The sequence below is a fragment of the Gopherus evgoodei genome, chromosome 5 (assembly GCF_007399415.2).
Source record: "Gopherus evgoodei ecotype Sinaloan lineage chromosome 5, rGopEvg1_v1.p, whole genome shotgun sequence".
Lineage (NCBI taxonomy): Eukaryota > Metazoa > Chordata > Testudines > Testudinidae > Gopherus > Gopherus evgoodei.
In genome coordinates, this window is record NC_044326.1 from 16375485 (window position 1) to 16397494 (window position 22010).

A 22010-nucleotide genomic window follows, 5' to 3' on the forward strand; every position below is an offset into this window, starting at 1 on the left:
AGAGACTTCACTCGAATGTTAGTTATGCACTAGCTTTCTATGTAGAAAGGACCAGACCAAAATACACCCAGCTGTTTATAGCAGTTGCAGACAGGATGAAAGGTCTCCCGATCTCGGCTCAGAGAACTTCATTGTGGATCATGTCATGTATCTGCACATGTTATGAACTGGCAGGTATTCCACCCCTGCCTATCCTAACTGTTCGTTCCATAAGGGCACAAGTTTCTTCAGTGATAATTCTAGCACAGGTTCCTATTCAGGACATTTATAGAGCAGCAACTTGATTGTTGGTCATGTATTTTCTTTTCACTATGCCATCACTCAGCAGCCAGGGACAATGCTAGATTTGACCACGCTGTGTTGCAGTCAGTATGTCAGTGAACTCTGAGCCCACCACCTATACAGCTGCTTGGGAGTCACCTACATTGGAATGAACATGTGCAAGTACTCGACGAAGTAAAAATGGTTAGTAACCTTTCCGTAACTGTTGTTCTATGAGATGTTGTCAGGGTTAATTCCCCACTCTGGCACTTCAAGTGCAGAAGGAGGGGGCCCGCAAAGATTCTAAAAATTAATACTGGCCCCTCCAAACTTGTATTAAACTCCCAAGGTTACAGCTTTTCACTAACCTTGGATTGGTAGATGCTGCCACCACCCAAATGCAGAACCCCTTTGAGAGCCCAGGAAGGCGCACTTGGGAATACCTCCAGTGGGGTACCCTCAAGTCCTTTCACCCCCCTCACCCCCCCCGGGAAGAGCTGAGAAAGAAAAAGGAAATCAGCTGTTGCCACCAGCTAATTAAACGTGCACAAACCTCTTAAGACACAAATATCCAATTCTGTTCTTTAAAAAGGTAAATTTAATTAATAAAGAAAATACATCTGACAACTTAAGCTATTGCTAGATTTAAAAAAAAAAAGCAATTACAAGGATTCAGCACCACGAATAACTTTTTGTGAGGTTACAGCTTAAAGGTTACAAGCAAAACGTAAGCATCTAGGGTTAGCACAGAGGAATCCACAAGCAATAAAGAAATAAAAGGAGTAAACCTAATTGTGTCTTCCTAGACATTTCCTGATCTACTTACATATCTGGAGTTTTAAATGAGTAGTTTCTAGGTATGATACTGATGTTTTTTCATACCATGCCCAAGCTTCTCACAGCATAACTGCTCTCACCACCTCAACAGACAAAAGGTGAGTCTTGTTTCAATTTTAAAAAGTTCTAGCCTTCCCACTGGCTCTTTTGGCCAGGTGCCCACTCACTTCTTTTTACCTATGCATAGCAGAGACACTTTTTAACCCTTTCAGGTAGAGCAATTACAGAACAGCTGCTAAGAGGGATTTTGTAGCTACTGGCTGGCTGGGTGTTCATAAAAGGGAGCCCTCTCCCCCCTTTATTTATTACAGATGTGTTGCATGTGTCCATTCCAAAATCCACCTTCCTACCCCTCTTACGGGAGTTGGCTGGAAAAAAGGAACTGAGGGGGCGCAGGACTGGCGAGGCCCTTTATACAGGCACTATGGATGCGTTGCACCAGAGCTGATCTGATGGATACCACTGAGGGCAACATTTCTGGCAGTGTGCTCGGGGCATGCATTGGAATGGGTATGTGGAACACATCTCGAAGAACAACAGTTACTGAAAGATTAGTAACCGTTTTTAATTAGATTCTGAGATGTTGGGTTACTCTAAGTAAGAAACTATTACACATTCCATTGAATGTGAGTTTTATGAAAAATTCAGATTACACAAGTGATAATTTGGCCATTTTTTTTCTAATGTACAACATTTAAAGCATTAAGTGTTCAAAAAGTGACTACTTCCATGACTCCTGCCCAAGACATACTGAACTCTGTCTGTCAGTGTACAGCATTTTCCTAAAATACACCTCTACCTCAATATAACGCTATCCTCGGGAGCCAAAAAATCTTACTGCATTATAGGTGAAAATGCGTTATATCGAACTTGCTTTGATCCACCTGAGTGTGCAGCCCTGCCCCCCCCCGAAGCACTGCTTTCCCGCATAATATCCGAATTTGTGTTATATCAGGTTGCGTTATATCGGGATAGAGGTGTAACTATTTTGTTATACCCACCAACCTTCCTGATCGCCTGCCTTTGCTGACCTACATTGGACAGTAAATGAATAATCTAGTACAACATCTGAAAAGGATGTATGCTTAATTTATCTGAATCATGCATCACTAGGATATAAGATAAAAAAACACTTAGACTACTGTACTTTGTCAGGAAGAAAGAAAAAGAAAAACCACATTCTAATGGAGTCATTTAATGTGAAGAGTCACCAAAACTGTACCTTTTGCTTTACTGCTGGGTCTGAAGGGTGTCCCCTTAATCATCCATTTCCAACTCTTGAGCAATTCGAAAAAGTATGAAAAGGGCATTCCCAAACAATCTTGTATCAAGTTGCCCAGATTTGCCTGCTTACTATTGCGCAAATACAAATGGAAAAGAATGAGAAGGGATGCTTTTGCTGATACGCCCAAAATGCAGTGTTTGACTAGGCTTCAGATACAATTTGCAGTCGTTTGAATTTGTATTCAAACCTTAGTGTGTTTTTCCCCCCTCAGAAATGTAGCTTTTCTAACAGTTCATATTTATCTAACACTACAGAGAAAAATCAAACATGATTTTGAAATATGACAATTTCAGTATTAATATTTCTGTTTCAACATATTTTAGAGGATACAAAAGGATGGGAATAGAAATGAAGTTAAAAAAGACTTTCCCAATAAAATGTTTTGAGGATTGTTCCATTGTCAGTTATTTTAAAAAGGGTTTTTTACTTTGTTACCAATGATTGCATATTTGTTACACAAAACATGCCTGTCCCTCATTTATGATTACTTAATTATATTTTGTATTGTTCTTGTGGCTGTATACAAAATGTGTTCCTTTAAGTTGCACCTTCAAACGGGTTCCACTATGATAAGTATTATAGTTCCTTGGCCAAAATCTTCTGACCTCTAGAAAAAATGTGTAGTTGGCTGTGAGTAGATGCACATGAGATATTGGCATGGTGAAATAATTTGCAAGATCTTCCAGTGAGAGTATTAGCATATAAATAGCAGATGCAATGACGACCATCACAGCTGAGTACATTTAATTTTTAGTTTATAAGATAGAATGGGTTTTTAAATGCATAGCCATCAAGCCTGCTGAAAGACAAATGAAGTTTAGAGTTCACTTGTCTGAGGATGCCTTACATCATTTTTTTAAAAAAGGGAAACAGAGACACACAAAACAGAGCACAAGTGATTTCTAGGATGAGAAGTAATTGAGATTGCAAACCAAGTTAATTAGACCATACAAAATTTATTTAATGGTCCCAGCTGTAGTTTGCAAGCAATGTTTTAGTGAGTAAGTAGATACAGCTTCTTTACATGTTGTCTTTTTTCCCCTCTTTCCTTTCTAAAATAATTAGTAACTCCTGTACAGTTTTATAAACTGATTGCATTATATATTTTAGATATTGTATTGCTTGTTTAACTGTGAATGTGGAGACTCTGTTTTCTAAATCTTCTTAATGTAGGAATCCATATAAAACTGAGAAAAGAACCAAAGGCTTCATATCTTGCAAAGTATTTTGTTGCAGGTTTTTTTGTATTTGTGTAGTTTGCTAACATTTAGGATAAATGAGCAATGCATGTAACTGGATGGGTGATTATAATAAGATACATTAACTCATTGGATGCACGGTAGGGCATAGGCTGAAAAGTAGAGAGGAGTCGTGATGAGATTTCTGCCAGCACACTATATCTTGTTTTGGGCTCTTATTTTTTGAGGCCTCAGGAAGGAAGCATCTGATTATTTTTTTCCCTGCTAGAGAAGGACTAAGTATAGTTAGCTAACTAACTACATAAGTCAGCACTGCTTTAGCCTACTACCATTGAACACGCAGTAGAATTGACAAGACATCCATTTTTCTATCAAATTCCTAACATTCTGAACAGATACAGTAGGAAATGTTTCACTGTGTGAATTTGGAAGTTGGCTTCACTAAAACCAACATTATTCTGGAAGGGAGGGTCTATTCAGGAATTCTGTCATTTTAGAAAAATGCTACTTTATCAGTTGAGTGGATATCTTTTATTTTAAATTTAAATTAATTTAGTGCTTACAAAAGATGGATTGACAATATTCATTTGAAAGAATGCATTTATCCACAGAATATGTATATCATGAGCAATGACCATTACAAACATCCCTACGCTGCCTCTTAAACATATGTTAACTCTATATTTGAGGGACTATCCTGTAGTATAAGTGACGGTAGTTGACTCTCCATTACCCTTCAGATCTGGCTACTAAGTTGATACTGCCAACACGGATGCCAGTTGTGGTGATGGCTTTTGTGAAGATGTCTCTTCTCAACTGCTAACTAGACTGAGAATACACATATTTTACCTGTTGTCCGGTAACCACTTTTGGTGACTGCTGACCTTACTGGAGATTTAATTTTGTGGCCTACAAGGGAAAAGCTTTATATTCCAGTATCCATCACCTGAGCTTATATTATATTTCTGTTCAGATATTGAGGAGCACAAGAAGTAGTATACAGATTTCTGATCCGCATGCCTCAACATTTGGTAATTTATCAGTTTTGTTAGATTCATATACGTTATATTTTGAATTGTTTTTAAGTGTCTAAATTTATCTGCCATGAATTCCAAGAGGCACATATTTCAGTGAATTGCACCATTTAAAATGTTAATTTAAATGTATATCCTTGTGAGCTCATTGGTAGTTTGAGATGGCCGTTATTAAGAAATTAATCCAATTTAAAACTGGTTGCCAAAATTTATGTTTCTTATTACAAAAAAAGTGGAGAAGCAACATTAGGATGGCTCACATTTCATAAAGCATTTATGCTGTTCAGTCTGGGAGCAACAAAAGGGCTGTATGGAATAAATGCTCTTAGCTGGTGCTGGGGAAATGGAATTTATATCGGTGATTCTCTAACTAAAGTAATGTTGCTGGGGAGTTCTCACCTGACTGAGTCAATTGTAGTGGAATGGAAGGGGAACAAAATTGCATGAAGGGAATGATATAGATGTAATTAATTTTCTTCATTCCACTGACGTGTTAAGACGTAACTAGTCAATAGTACCTCCCAACTTTTGAATTTCTAACTACGAATAACCTTGCTACATATTTGAGAACCAAAAGGAAGATAGAGCTGCTTGTTTAAAATGATATAAAAATAAACATGTTACGTCTGTTAAGAGGGAAAAGGAGGCTTAATTCCTAATAGTTAGCTAAGCAGTTAAATATTTTTACAGGAAAACTAAATTTAATAAAAATCCCTATTGAAATTCAAGGGTGCAAACAATAAGCATAATATTTTATGAAAATGCCCCCCATATTTAAAATCTGGCATTATATGTTATGCATTGTAGCACCAAGTCCACATCTACCTTTTAGAAAATTAAAACACATAAATTCTGTTTAGTGTTTGATATGCACTGCACTAGCTGAAAGCCATAATGCCCCTAAAACCTTGGGTTGCTTTTCACCTTTCATAAATTCCTGCGTAGATTCTATACAAAAAATAATTTTCAGCTCTGTGGCTCATTGTTATTCAAACTTGATTGATCGTCGTCATTTACTCAGTGAGGAAGTTAAGTGCTCCTGTCATTTCCGAAGAGTATAATTGGGACGTTTCACAGGTCAGTGGTAGTGACAGGTTTCCCTTTTGATTAGTGTTAGACTGATAACAAAAATTACAGTTTCCTATGATTAATGTTTCCTATAGTACCTAAATGCGCAGTTCATGGATTGTGCCTAAACAAAGTGAATTTGCATCTGGTTATACCTTTTCACAGCAGGGCTTTTTGTATGCTTCGAAGTTTTTGAGATCATCCAGGTATACAAGGATGTTGCTCCTGGTTCAGTTTTTAAGTCAGCCATGTGTGATATGCAGGTTGTTTGGTGAAGCCTCTTAGAGCTAAGTTTCTCAAGCAATATAGAGGAAATAAAACAAACAAAACAAGGGAAATTTAAAGTTAAGACAAGTTCTGTGTCCTGAAGTCTTGCCCAGGTTTTGCGATATATATATAGTGTATGTAAGTATTTGAACTAAAACATCTCCAATATCCTAGACACAATGTATTGGATTTAGGCTAGATTATCAGCCTTAACTAAGTTTTATTTTTGATTTTTCACATTTTTCACAAACAAATTCTAGACTGAGACCATCCATAACAAGCTTTGGTTTGGTGTAATTTGTTTTGTAGCTGACTCAGAAATAGGAACTGAGAGTAGAAAGTTTGACACAATCATATCTTTTAACAGAACAAACAGGCAGCTCTAACTAGCCAGAAGAGAGCTAATTTGCTCCCATCTCCTAAATTGCCTTTAACAAGTAGAAAAGGGAAAAAAGTAGAACTTTGAAGCCACTGTTAACAAACTAGTTCCTTTTCAGTCTCCCAACTGCTCATGTTGTGCTGAAAGCAAAACCCTACAATATTTCTCTTTCTAAAGGCCAGCTGTGAAAGGTCTTCTAAAAGCTTGAAATTTAAAAATTGATGTGCCTCTTTGGTAATCGGCTAACCCAGTCTGCTGGTGTGTTTCTGATTGGCTGTAGCGCACTTGACCCTTTCTGTGTTGGAACTCTAGTTTGACTTCCAGTCTGGGCCATGAGAGGTCGGATGCAGCATTTGTCTGTCTTGGCCACACCAGGCAGGGATGAACTGCTTCTTTCCTTAAGATGAGGAGGAATAATTGCAGTGGGAAGTGAAAAGTAATTTAAAACTCAGAGCCCTCCAGCATGCCTAGAGCATGGCAACTCTGTCTGCTGATTAGAAGTAGTGATAATGTGGCCAATGGGATGTCCAGGGTTGTAGCTACGTATTGTTGACTTCAGGACTGGTTTCAAACGAGTTTCTGGGGATTAATATTAAACCCAAAAATAATTAGGGGACAAAAGATACTGTTTGGTTATGATGCACTTGATAAATCTACTGTCCTTTAGGACTTTTTAAAACTTAGGACTACAGTGTTCTGTGGAAAGAGTCAATTAAGAAACAAAGAAATCATCTTCTAAATTTCACTTACTGAAGGGTAAATTGCAGTGTCAAGGGCAACTGAACATTTTGTGTTAGAAATGAGCTTCAGTGTCGCTTATAAGCAATGCTGATGCAAAGTTTTGCCCAGTTTGTTGATTTTTAATATACTCAGTAGACTAAGGTTTGGTTTCCAGGTTTTTTTGGCTTCAGAATCTCAGTATGATTTAGAGAAACTCAAGTGTGCAGCTGTGACACACGATTAGATTAGTGAATTACATTGGTAAAATTCTGCTGCAGGGGGAAATTGCTTCTTCCTCCTGTGCTTTTTAGAACTAGTACCTGCGTGAAAGAGGTAAGTGCAGTGAGAAGGAAATTAAAAGTGATAATCCGTGGTGGGGAAAAATTATCATAGGTGATCTAATCACCTGTTTCTCTGTCACTTTTGTTTACTTCAGGGAATTTGAATAAGTGTGATTGTGAGTTCTGTCGTAAGACTGTTCATTTAATGGATCCTTTGCATAGTTTCCGAAACCCATAAAAGCATGTGGCAAAACTACAATAATTCCTGTATTCCATGACATGTAAATCTCTGAAAATCTCCCCAAATTGGGCAAGAGAAATAAAATACTAGTGATTGGCAGCATTGCTGTCTTTTTAAGAGACTACCAGAATTTGGGGATTTTATAAGTTAGCTATACAAATTCTCATTGAAGAAGGGACAAATGGTTTTTGCCCAGATGATAATTTTTGAGGGGAAATGTTATTTGTAGATGTATGTGAAAGAAAGAGGCATTGGAGGAAGGTTGTAGAGTCTCAGTGGCATGCTCATGGCAAAAATTGGCTGAAATAAAATTTAGGAAGCTGATAGCCTCTAATATGGGTTAGTTGCTTTGATTAATTGATAGGAACTGCATTTTTATTTTTCAACTACCCATAACTATTCCATTCTATGTGTAATATGGGCTATACATGCATATATTTTAAAAATCCCAATAATTTCAGTTCCTTAGATTCCACATAGTAAGGTTTGCAACCTAATGATGTAATTGTTTAGGGTCTTTCAAATCAGATAAGATATTTTATGTATTGCAAGTATTTTTTTCTTTTAAAGCTGCTATCAAAAAGTAAATACAGTAGAATCCCTTTTAATTGAATCCCACTTATTTGAGCCACAGTGTTATACCCCAGTCTCCCATATCTACTGCAGACTTCCCCACAGTTTGGGTTCTCAGACTGATGTGCAGTGAAGGCCCTTGGCCTGTTGAAAAGAAGTGTTCCTAATGTTGGCTGTATTCTTAATGCAATCATATATCCCCAAAACAAAGTGATGCAAACAACACACCTGCTGGCTTTTCAGAATGGCTTGATTTATTGGGGTTGTGTTAGTTTCAGCATGTCTCTTTTAAAATTGCCTGGACAGAATTCTCTAAACTGGGGAAACCATTGTGAATGTGGATGCCAGGGTCTCTGAGGACTATTTAAAAATATCCCTCCATCCACCCAGGCAACATGCCTCAATAAGTCCCAGAATAGGCTCCAACTCTGCAAAGGAGGAGAAGCACAGTAAAATGGCATGACATTAAGGCAAGTTTGAATGTCTTTGATTTTATCAGAGTTGAGGCTGCCAGCCCATCCTTTGCTCATCCTATTTGTCCTTTTGTATGTGTTGGGGAGGTGTACACAGTGGGTGATCTTACATAACCTGTGCTGAATGAGCTGAACCAACAAAACTAGGATAGGCAGTGATAAGGCTCACTATCACTTGCTCATTAAGATCTTAATGTTGTTTTAACTTTTTTTGTATTTGATAGTTTCACACTTTCTCACACTTCACCAACTGTGTGTCTTCTAATGGATAAGAAAACCTTTAAAGAAGATATCTCTTAGGGATTGAAGATGGCTTTAGAGATGAAATGTAAAACAAAGGGTCTAATCTTAGATGATGATTAAATACATAATTAGGGAAATACTTTTGGCTCAGAAGAGCCTCAATAGTGCACTGCCTTGCTGTCTGCTAATATTCTCAATATGGAGGGAAGAAAAAATAGTCTCATTTTCTGTATTTTTTTCCTGTAGATGAAAGTCTCCGACAATGAAGATGACGAAGATGAAGATGAATTTGTGGAGGTCCCTGAGAAGGAAGGTTATGAGCCCCACATTCCAGACCACCTGCGTAAGGAGTATGGTAAGTTTGCCCAGCTGTGAAAAGCTTTATCCCTGCATGTTACTGCTGCAGTAAAGTAAATAAACAGCTATTATGAAGTAATAAAGTGATCAGTGGTGTGGGTAATCTCTCTGACTGCTGTGAGGAAGTCATTACATAGATAGGGGAGCAGCGATTGGCTCTAGATAAACAAATACTTTCTAGGAGGAGAAGCAACTGAGACCAGGAGCTTATTTCATTCAGCCATGTTCCACTATAATTTAGAGACAGAAGCTGCTCTGTATATATATGTGCATGTGTTCTAAAAAAGGATATTTATTTATTCAGAATAGGGTGGTAGGAGAGTATAATTGTAAACAACCATGGCTTAGAAATACTGAGGATGGTTTGGTGAAACAGGATAGGATTTTGTGCTGCTCGCTGCAATTATAGCATCTGCAGGCACACAGCCACTTAACGCCCTGAGGGTGGTTAAATGTGGCCCACAACCTAGCCACTCTCTCCAATGTGGGTGTCATTGTAGCAAAAGGTTAAGTGGAGCTCAACCTCTCAGTACTTTGTTGTAGTGTCACAAAGGGAATCCTAGATGACAAACAATATAATCTTGTTCTTGTCTGCTCATTTAAATCTAGCATCCCTCTTTTCCAAACACATTCTAAAGCTTTTTGAAATAAATGAGTACATTTGAAGTATAACTGTAAAGCTGACAGGTGAATTATTGGAAAAAGTTGATCTAAAACAGTTAAATTCCAGTACATTAGACCTTGTCCTTTCCAGGTAATGCTTCGTAAGTGTCTGGAGTTTTACTTCTCTGTAACATTGTGCATTTTGAGCATCAGAAGCTTTTGGTATAGAGGGGAATGCTGCCATCAAGTAAAAGTTAAAAATCCTTGACAGTGTAATAAGTTTTTTGTTCCTGTCTCACATTGCTGCTGATTGTGAGACTGACTAAAAATGGTGCTCTATTATCTTAAAACTTGTGTGAGTGGTTTTTTTACACTCTTCTTCATGTTATTTTTTAAAACATCTGTGTAATTTGAGCTGTATGGAAGTCAGTCTGCAGCTTTTTTAATGTAGAAAGCCAAATCTCTTTCTCTGTCGTAATATTAAGGTATGTGCATTAATGTTCCCTTTAATTTTTTTCATCCATGTGCAGAATGAACGCAGAATGCCACCAGTAGAAAAAAAACGTAGATGTAATATATATTTTTTTAAAGTTGCCATAGGGATAATTAGTCCAGCCAGGACAGATTAGGCATTTTAGAACTCACTACTCAAAAATAAAATTTAAGCGTAAGAGAGAAATAAAAATGATGAAATGGATAGACCAGTCAAAAAACTAAAATAACAATACTTTGAAAGACTACAGTTACAGAGAATATATGTGTATTGCAGGAAGTATCAAGAAGTAACAACAACAATAATACAAGTATATGTTGGGAGGGGAGCTTGAAAGACTGTGTGTGTGTGTGTGTGTGTGTGTGTGTGTGTGTGTGTGTGTGTGTGTGTGTGTGTGTGTGTGTGTGTGTGTAACAGACATGTGCTGCCCCTTTAAGTAGACTGGCATTCTCCAGTCTGAAGCCTGCTTATTCAGACACAACAGCAGCCGCCGGCAAGCTCCTTCCCACTTCTGAGCCCTGTTGTGTCCTCCCGCAGATCTGTGGAGATGGGATACTGGGGAGGGGGACACCCTGACATCAGCACCCCCCATTCTGCACAGCAAGCAAGAGGCTTCTGGGAGCAGCTGGCCAGGGGCTCTAAGGCAGAAAGCAGGAGGGGCACTTGGTAGACTGCTGGGTAGCAGTGCAACTTAGAGGGAATTTAGGTGTGCATGTATAAATTGAGAAAGTGGCAATTAGAGTGACCTTGTACTTCTGACTGTCTCATACCGTGTAGACTGACTACAGTGTGTGGGAGGTCTGCAGTAAAGTTAACTGCAGTAGTTAACAAAGTCAGCTCAAGGAAACCTCAAAATATCGAGTCATGCTAGAGCCTAAAAACCAAGGGAGGCCTCAAACCGGATGAGATCCCCATTGTGCTAGGTAAACATATATGAAGATGCAGACCCTACCTTGGAGAGCTCACAATCCTAAAACCAGCAATATAGGAAGGGTGGGCAAAAGGGAGACAATCAAATATTTACAATATTTATATATATGATATCCATTTTTATAAATGTTAATGTAATTACATCAATCAGTAAATAATCACTTGCCCCAACTGCCTCTCAACTTAGTTATATAAATATTGGTTCATTCTGAGTACGCATTGCAGTACTAGTGGGTCTTGAGAATGGACTTGAAGGAGAGGATTTGCACTAGGGATGATGGGGAGTCTGGTGTATTTGCCTTGACTGTACCAAGCGCTGGAACTTGGCTTCCATGTGTGGTTTAACAGCAGCCTGAAGATTCTTAGCATAACATATAAAAGGTCAGTTTAATCCTCACCACCTTCCACTCCAAGTGCAAAGCACATGACTTCAGCCTGGCCTCCTGTATCATAAACACATAGCAGTGTGTTCATTGAACCCCACAAACAATGCCATATTGAAACAAAACAGTTGCGCACACAATTCTCCCTGTGGAAAGAGGATGAGAGGATGAACAAACCACATGTGACGGATGTTAGTCACATCATTTAATACACTTACTGGAAGGTGCTCAGATACTGCATTGATGAGAACTTGTATAGAATCAGGTCCCTATTTCTATAAATAATGTAGCTAATAAAAAGATACATTCTTCTACTTTTTTTTTTTAACTGAAGAACCAAAATGCCAATTTCCCCTTCCTCCCCAAATCTGACAATGGTAGTTTGCATGTGTATATATATATGGGTAGAAGCTAGGGGACATACTTAGTATGAACTTCATAGACCTTTATTTGATTTCTTTTAAAAGTTTGTTGCTAGCAGTTATTATTTCTGTTGTGTTCCTGGGAGAATATGGGCTCCTTCTGTGGTGGAAAAAATTACTGTTTTAAGGCCCCAGTTCAAGAAAGAATCCTTATTCAGAGAAGCTCTTAAGCACATGAGGATGGATGAAAACATATACTTAAGTGTATTTGTAACTTACTGGGCCAAATTCTGCTCTTTTTCCACAGTGTAACTATGGAGTAATGTCATTGACTTCAGTGGAATTACTCTGGATTTACACCAGTGTAACTGTAAACTGCATCTGCTCCACTGAATTCAAATCTTGTTGAGCTTATATTTTTAATCAAAAGATTTCTAAAAGTTAAATCCCCCAGTGACATGATTCACTTTTACTAAATCAGAAAAGGCCTGATCAGAAACAATTTATGTGCACTAAAGGGCCAATTTAGTATGGATCAGATTTTTAAAGGTATTTAGGCATTGCTGTGCTCAGCATTGCAACACCTAGATTTCATTTTCAAAAGAAATTTAGTCGCTTAGGAGCCAAAATCTCTTTAACAGTTGATAGGATTTAAACTCTTAAGTGCCTAAATCACTTTTGAAAATGAGACATAGGCTCCCAACTCAATTAGATGTTGCAATGCTGAGCAAATCAGGGCCTAAATACCTTTAAAAATCTGGGCCTAAAAGAATAAATCATGTGCATAGGAAAGATGTGTTATGTGATAGCAGGAGACAACTGTGTTGAAGGGTTAAATATTTAACTAAATATAGACATTTGTTTTTTCCAGATACAAAAGGGTTAAAATTGTCCCTGGTGAACTCTACTGAAATCAATTGAATTATCCCAGCTTTATACAGCTGAAGTTTTATTTTGGTAGCTTTGTTTTTAATTCATGTGAAATGCTTTGCATATAAGAAACAATGGAATTTTATATCTCAGTTCAGAAGTCTAATGTTTGGAATTTCTTAACTACAGCATATTATACCTTCAATTTTAAATACACTTTTGCTATTCTACAGAAAGTCTGAATAATTTAAAGGTTTTTCCCTCCTTGATTCTGCACCTGAATAAACAATGAAAGTCGAACAGCTCCTCAAATTAACATTTTATGTTATGTAATAAAACGAAGATGTAATACACAACCACTGAAATTTATAAAATGGTAATCTAAATGTCATATCAGAAAGTCAGCTAATTCTCTTTCATTTTCTCAAAGAGAAATGAAAGTATTTACCAGTGAAATGAATTGCAACTTCCAATACCATTTTTGATTGCAAATCTATATTTGTTGTTCCATTGAGATCTAAAAAGTTTGTGCCAAGGAAAAATTTATTTTGGAAAGAGTATATAGATATAAATGTTGCAACCCCAAAAAGTTACAATAATATTTAATGGTTAAGATAAGGAGCTGAGTTTAAATCATGGAACTGTAGGATGGGGGGAGAAATAGACAAGTCAATTTGAATCTCCATGTGTAAGATGAAATGTAAATTTGTTAAAATAATTTAGGTGATTAGGTAACTGAAGTGTGAAGATATAACCCATTAGGGGTGTCATGCCAAATTAGCATTACCAGACTTTTAACGACCTCCCATTTGTATAATCCCTATTTACACTTGCACCTGATGTCTGTAGTGGGACAAGGGGCCAGCCATTTTGTAGTATCACAGAGTCATTTTAAATGCACCGTTATTAAAAGACAAATGTCAGATACGAATATAAGACACCCCAGATAGTTAGTTCATCTAGAAAAGACACAAGTTCGGATGAAAAGGAATTAATACAGAAAATTACCAGTATAACTTTTAGAAATGATTTTGATACTTTGCATTGAAAATACTATCACTGCTATTGACTTATATTTTTTCTTCCAATGACTGTAATACTTCTGGAGTGTTGCTAACACAGTAAAAGTTGGGGCTCTATTCATTTAAAAACACATCTGGTCTCCTAGCTTGCATGATGTGATGTTACTGGGACAGACTAAGGCCATGTCTATGGTACAAAATTATGTTGACGTAAGTTACATCAGCATACAGTCACTGCAGTTATTAAACCGCTTGTGTGTGTGCACACTTGGTTCCTTGTACTGGCGGCGCACGTCGGCGGCGCACATCTACAAGGAGTGCTTGTATTGATGCAAATGCAAGTACAGTACACAGTTGGTAGGTATCCCACTGTGCAACGCACCACCTTCTAGTGCAGGGTCTTTTGGGAAGTTCTTGCAATGCCTGACAGGGATGAAACAAGTCATGCTGGGGCGACTGGGAGCATGGGGCCAACTTTCCATAATTCAGTCTTCTCTATCCCATAATTGTGTCTTCCACCCAAAATATGTTGTGCTTTTCTTTTTCCAAAATGCCATAAAATCGCCTGGCTCTCTCTCTGTCTACCACCTCGGCCTGAGAAACAAGCACTGACTGATGGTCTCACACTGTCATGTAAGTTTGGGATGATGAACAGTGGCTGCAAAACTTTCGGATGCGCAAGGCCACATTGGTGGATCCATGCGCTGAACTTGTCCTAGCCCTCCAGCACAGGTACACCAAAATGAGAACTGCCCTGACAGTGAAGTGAGTGGAGGCTGCATCGTAGAAATTTGCAACTCCAGATTGCTACTAGTCAATTGGGAATCATTTTGGAGTCAGGAAATCCAGTGCCGTAGCCATTGTCATGCAAGTGTGCAGAGCCATTAATTGCCTTCTGCTACGCAGGACTGTGACTCTGGGCAACGCGCAGTACATAGTGGATGATTTTGCAGCAGTGGGGTGATAGATGGCATGCATATCCCTGTTCTAGCACCAGAGCACTTTGCTACAGAGTACATCAACAGAGTTATTTTTCTATCATTATGCAAGCGCCTTTGAATCACTGGGAACTCTTTATTGACATCAGCATGGGCTGGTGCATGATGTGTGAATCTTTAAGACTATCTCAACAGTAAAGTGCAAAAATACAGAATCGTTCTAACACAGAAACTGCTCTTTAGTTCAGTCTTCCCAGTGCATGGAGTGATAAGAAGAGCTTCCCACCAGTGCCTCAAATTCACTCCCCCGTCAGTATTTAAAAACTGAAACTTCCTGTTATAACATTTAATTAAAAAACCAAAAATCCTTTTCACCTGACAGTACGAGTTCCTATAGTGAATACCAATAAGTAATGGATGATTGCATCTGTAAATATTAAAAAATTAATAACAAGTCATACACTTCAGACTGTCTTCAGAAAATTGTATCTGCAGTTGTGCATGGTGGACCCATAATAGCAAATGTATTTTTGCAAGTGCAACTTGTATGCACAGTTTTTCTAAAAATCTGACCCTTTAGCCTGTGCCCACCAAGATGTGCAGTTGATGGTTACAGTAATAAAAAAATATTGTGACAGAATAATAGAACTGAGAGTCATTCTAGGCAAAAATAGGAAGGGAATAAAAAACATGCAAAAGTAAGTTTATAATTCTACTGATGCACTCTAATTATTTTATATATTAGTAAGAGCAAGCAGTCTCTCAACATTTAAAAAAAAATGTTTTAGTGAGTGATCATGAAATATAGTAGATATATAGTCCTGGAGATTGCAGTCCATTATCCACACAACAGGAACAACATGCATGGTAATAGAACAAGCTTCGCCATGCTATCCTGACAATGTGGCTCAATCTTTTTGTGGAGGTACCACCTTTAGGGGTGCAAGGGTAGTTCAGTCTTCATGCTTGTTTAGTTCTTCATCTCTCAGCTGAAACCACCAGCCTCACCAAAACTGATAAAGTTAAGAGATGGAAAAAACAATGCAGGCTATAGTACACCTTACTAGTGTTTTTGTCCAGTCTAGTTTTAAAAATGTGCTTCCCTTGTGCGACTATTTCTAAAAAAAAATTAAATAGAATCAGTAAGTAACAATTTATTGCACTACATGCTTACCCACAACAATGGTGTTAGCATTAGTCTTTCCTTTTAATACCTGAGTGGTGATATGCTCGCAATCTAGAATATGGTTAACGCAAGCAGAGTGCTTCCTTTGTGGTACTGTGGAAGCAATAACTTTAACCTTTAGTCAGTCTCCTATACGTATCATCCAACTAAACTTGTACTTTAGCCATGCCAAGTCTTTTCCAGCTCTTCGTGCCCATCTCCCTTTTTGATGCAGAGTGAGTTGAAGAGAACGAGAAAGCAATAAAATCATATTAGTAATTATTGCTTATAGAAACACTTCTGTGCTTTTATCTTCTGTCTAAACCAAATTCCAACTGTAAACGTTGTTAGTCATAATAGTATAAAAGATTTAAGGCAAAACATGGCAAGAAAATACAGCACAAGTAAAATCATTCATGAACTGAAATGGAAACCGTTTAGTCTAAGCTGCAAAGAAATGTTCTCTTGTACTATTACACATTGGTCTCTCTCTCTCTCTCCATGGAGACCTCCACCGGATTCAGCTGATCTAGAAATATCCATCTTTATCAAGTGTTATTTCGCTGTTTATAACAGAACTCTATGCAGACCCAAGGCTTTCATATCTATCACAACATGGAAAAAAAACACCTCTGTTTCAAGATGTTAACCAAGGCATCTTCATACTAAAGCTAGCAAGCATCCATTAGCTGTCTTCAGCTCAAATCCCATTTCTCCCTTGCTCTGTCAAAAATGTGCATGATGGAGGAAGGTCTTCTTGGAAACCATGAGAAACAAACAACCCACTTTGTCTCAAGCTTTTCTCACTGCAGCATTTGAGCACCCTTTTGTTTCTTACCTGCAGGTAGGAAAAATGTTTTGATTAGTTTACAGGGGTTTCTCTTGGTGTGCGTGTGTGTGAAGGACTTAGTTAAAAATTTTTTTGATGGTGTACATTTAGTTTTAAAAGTGGTGAGGTCTGTGGTTATTGATATATCTTGTGGAAATTAGTTCCATGGTCTAAGTCCCACTGCCGTGAAAGTTCTGCACTCATTAATTTCCCCATGTTGGTTGATGGTTTCATTGTTCCAGTAAAGTGGAACTGTTATAACAGGTCACAGTTGGAGAGGGGAGAGGAGAGGAGGCAATCTTCCATGTGGCTAGAACCAATTCCATGGAGGGTTTAGACTGTCATGACAATGACCTTGAACTGGACTGTGCTTAAGTAGTAGTCAGATCAAAGAGGTGAGTACTGGAGTGAGGTGACTAGTGACCTTTGTTGCCAATAGGTTGCTGTATCTCATAACAATTGGTTGCTTTTCATGATGTCGCTTTGTGCCTCGACATTGAGGAGTTTTGACCAAGACTGAAGGTCATGAATGTATAGATCAGTGTGGATGATAAAATGGGGCACAGTCTTCTGAACAGTTGCAGATAGAAATGAGTATTTTTATGCTATAACTTTTTGGTAACTATCCTGTAACTTTGAAGAGCCCAAAATGATCATAAAATCATAGAAGATTCTATGATTCATAGACCTCAGGAGGTCATCTACTTCAACCGCCTGCTCAAAGCAGGAGCAACCCAACTAGATCATCCCAGCTGGGGCTTTGTCAAGCTGGGCCTTAAAAACCTCTAAGGAAAGAGATTCCACCACCTCCCTAGGTAATACATTCCAGTGTTTCACCACCCTCCTAGTGAAACAGTTTTTCATAATATCCAACCTAGACTTCCCCCACTGCAACATGAGACCATTGCTCCTTGTTCTGTCATCTGCGACCACTGAGAACAGCCTAGCTCCATCCTCTTTGGAACACCCCTTCAGGTAGTTGAAGGCTGCTATCAAATTCCCCCTCACTCTTCTCTTATGCAGACTAAATAAGCCCAGTTCCCTCAGCCTCTCCTCATAAGTCATGTGCCCCACCCCCCTAATCATTTTCATTGCCAGCCGCTGGACTCTCTCCAATTTGTTCACATCCTTTCTGTAGTGGGGGTCCCAAAACTGAATGCAATACTCCAGATGTGGCCTCACCAGTGCCAAACAGAGGGGAATAATCACTTCCCTCGATACGCTGGCAGTGCTCCTACTAATGCAGCTCAACATGCCATTAGCCTTCTTGGCAACAAGGGCATGCTGTTGATTCATATCCAGCTTCTCATCCACTATAGTCCGCAGGTCTTTTTCTGCAGAACTGCCGCTTAGCCAGGTGGTCCCTAGGCTGTGGCAGTGCATGGAATTCTTCCTTCCTAATGCAGGATTGTGCACTTGTCCTTGATGAACCTCATCAGATTTCTTTTGGTCCAGTCCTCCAATATGTCTAGGCTCACTCTGAACCCTATCCCAAGGCTGCTGACCAGTTTCAATATAGGGAGGCAGATGCTCTTGATAGTGTGGAATTTTATAGAAAAACTAAGATCCTTAAAGCTCTTTCCTTTTTCTCATCAGCATTACCTCAAACTTGCCTGGATTCAGCTTTAGCTAAATGCTAATTTTGACTAGGCAACAAAAATATTTGGGTTGTGCTGCTTGCTTATGACACAAAGCGGATGTAGAGCTGGATGTCGTCTCCATAATGCTAGCACTTCAGTCCATGTTGTCTTGTCAGCCCCCCAGTGGCTTTGTAGAGATGATTGATGAATAATATGGGGGACAGAATTAGGGGATTCTTAGAGGTCTAGGAATTGTTTCCTATTCAGATTATTTGGATTTCAGATAGCTCTTTGCAAAGACTTCTGTCAAATTCTTTGATTTTTATATTTTTTCCCCAGGAATCTCTAAAAAAAATTTTTTACTCTGTTTATACGTAGTTGGTTTTCCTTAATGGTCTCAGTGAATAAATCTTTGGACACTAGGCTCCTTCATTGTCTTTGGAGATTCAGCTTCAAACATAGTTTCATCGAGTTTAAGGCCAGAATGGACCATTCATTTATCTAGTGTGACCTCCTGCATATCATAAGCCTTTTCATTTCACCCATTTCTCTCCCCCGTATTGAGCCTGGTAACTTCAATTACTGCCTTTTAGTCCTCTGGAAACGAAATAGTTGTGTGCCACAGGTAGAGACTGAGGCACCATGAATGCCTTGAGGCCCCTGCAATAGCAGGGAATTGATTAGGTGATACGTGCCTAGGTGATCCTAGCAAGCGATCCATGCCCTGTGCTGCAGAGAGAGGCAAAAAATCAACCACGTGCCTGCCAATCTGATCTGAGGGGGTGGGGGATTCCTTTCTAGCTTTGTCTGCTGATTACTTAGACCCTGAGGGTGTGAGCAAGACACACCAGCCACACACATGAGGGTATGTCTACGCTACGGGATTATTCCGATTTTACATAAACCGGTTTTGTAAAACAGATTGTATAAAGTCGAGTGCACGCAGCCACACTAAGCACATTAATTCAGCAGTGTGTGTCCATGGTCCGAGGCTAGCGTCGATTTCTGGAGCATTGCACTGTGGGTAGCTATTCCATAGCTATCCCATAGTTCCCGCAGTCTCCCCCACCCCTTGGAATTCTGGGTTGAGATCCCAGTGCCTGATGGGGCAAAAATCATTGTCGCGGGTGGTTCTGGGTAAATGTCGGCAGTCATTCCTTCCTCTGGGAAAGCAACTGCAGGCAATCATTTTGCGCCCTTTTTCCCTGATTGCCCTGGCAGACGCCATAGCACGGCAACCATGGAGCCCGTTCAGCATTTTTTTTACTGTCACCGTATGTGTACTGGATGCCGCTGACAGAGGCGATACTGCAGCGCTACACAGTAGCATTCATTTGCCTTTGCATGACAGCAGAGACGGTTATCAGTCGTTCTGTGCCATCTGCTGCTGTCATGGGTGCCCCTGGCTGACAAAAATGGGAGTGACTCCCCGAGTCAATCCCTCCTTTATGGTATCTAAAAATAGTCAGTCGTGCCTAGAATATGGGGCGAGTGTACTAGAGAACCAGTGTATCAGAGAACACAGCTGCTCCATGTCAGATCCCGCAGAAATGGTGAGCTACATGCCATTCTAGGGGGTGACCCTGCAACAACCCCACCTGTTGTTTCCCTCCTCCCCCCAACCTTCCTGGGCTACCGTGGCAGTGTCTCCCCCATTTGTGTGATGAAGTAATAAAGAATGCAGGAATAAGAAACACTGACTTGTTAGTGAGATAAAATGAGGGAGAGGCAGCCTCCAACTGCTATTAGTCCAGGAAGGACATTAAGCAGTGTGGGGGAGAGGAGCCCAGCATCCCGCTGCAATGATAGTCCAGGCAGTACAGAATCTTTTCTTTACACATGAAAGGGAGGGGGCTGATGGAGCTCAGCCCCCAGTTGCTGTGATGAAGACGGTTACCAGCCGTTCTGTACTATTTACTGGGAATGACCGGGAGTCATTCCTATTTTTACCCAGGCGCCCGCGGTCGGCCTCACCTGAGGCCAGCCAGGAGCACTAGGCAGATAGCAAGCATATTGTACCATCTGCCACCAGGGAGGGAAGAGGAGCGGATACTGCTCTTTACTGCCGCAGCATCGCGTCTACCAGCAGCATTCAGTAGACATAGGGTGACATTGAAAAAAGTCAAGAAACGATTTTTTCCCTTTTCTTTCACGGGTGGTGGGGGGCGGTAAATTGACGAGCTATACCCTGAACCACTCCGGGCAATGTGTTTGACCCTACAGGCATTGGGAGCTCAGCCAAGAATGCAAATGCTTTTTGGAGACTGCTAGGGACTGTGGGATAGCTGGAATCCTCAGTCCCCCCTCCCTCCCTCCATGAGCGTCCGTTTGATTCTTTGGCTTTCCGTTATGCTTGTCACGCAGCACTGTGCTGTGGACTTTGTATCATAGCCTGGAGATTTTTTTCAAATGCTTTGGCATTTCGTCTTCTGTAACGGAGGTGTGATAGAACAGATTTGTCTCCCCATACAGCGATCAGATCCATTATCTCCTGTACAGTTCATGCTGGAGCTTTTTTTGGATTTGGGATTGCATCGGCACCCGTGCTGATCAGAGCTCCATGCTGGGCAAACAGGAAATGAAATTCAAAAGTTTGCGGGGCTTTTCCTGTCTACCTGGCCAGTGCATCCAAGTTCAGATTGCTTTCCAGAGTGGTCACAATGGTGCACTGTGGGATACCGCCCAGAGGCCAATACCGTCGATTTGCAGCCACACTAACCCTAATTCGATATGGTAATACCGATTTTAGCGCTACTCCTCTCGTTGGGGCGGAGTACAGAAACCGATTTAAAGAGCCGTTTATATCGATATAAAGGGGCTCGTGTGGATGAGTACAGCATTAAATCGGTTTAACGCTGCTAAAATTGGTTTAAACGCGTAGTGTAGACCAGGCCTGAGAGAAGATTCTCTTTACTACCTCAGAACACCAGTCCACCCCAATCAGTATCTTATTTCTAGCTGTGGCAAAACCCTCCCCCAAAAATTACAGTGGTAGATTGGGGGGGAAAACTACCCTCTGACCCTTGCAGGCAACTGGCTGAAGCCCCAAAGCATAAATTAGATTATAGTCGTTATTATGAACATTATGTGCAATTTATTCGTGATCCCTGAAGCCAGGACTGCCTAGTTTTTGATTTACTTGAAATTTTTGAAAAGCATAAGGATCGTCTTAATTTACATATACAGTAAAATTATTTTAACGAAAATAACGCACCCTGTCACCTTTGTTTTCTTATCTTCCTTTGTAGATGGCTGAAATTGCTTCTTTAAGTTCAGCAACTGCAAAAATGAAAATATGCAGTTGATCAACTTTATCCACAATTTTAGGGGATAAGTATTTGTGAACACATTTGGGATCCTATGGGCTGCACTTGGTGTGAGTTTTCTTTCCCCCCATGTCCATACTATATTAGATGTGCACTTATTTATTAAACTCACCTAACAGAACCCCACATCTACTGGGTGAATTTTGTTAAACGTTCTGCCTAAAAATGAAGATCAAGTGTTAGGTGAACTGGGGTAAGGGAACTCTGTCTCCACTTCCTTTTTCAGGCACAGATTCAGGAAAGCACATGTTTTAGCTAACTTCTGGTAGGGATGCTTTCCTGAATCAGGGA

General features: G+C 39.7%; 1 protein-coding gene across 4 annotated transcripts in view; it reads left to right on the forward strand.

The window, feature by feature from the left end:
* Positions 1–22010, forward strand: part of UVSSA (UV stimulated scaffold protein A) — a 112307-nt gene that overhangs the window by 36611 nt on the left and 53686 nt on the right. For all 4 annotated transcript variants that reach the window (XM_030563449.1, XM_030563448.1, XM_030563450.1 and 1 more), the window contains one exon: positions 9108–9216. In XM_030563449.1, coding sequence (XP_030419309.1) covers positions 9108–9216 — 109 coding nt within the window. The remainder of the gene's footprint in view (positions 1–9107; positions 9217–22010) is intronic.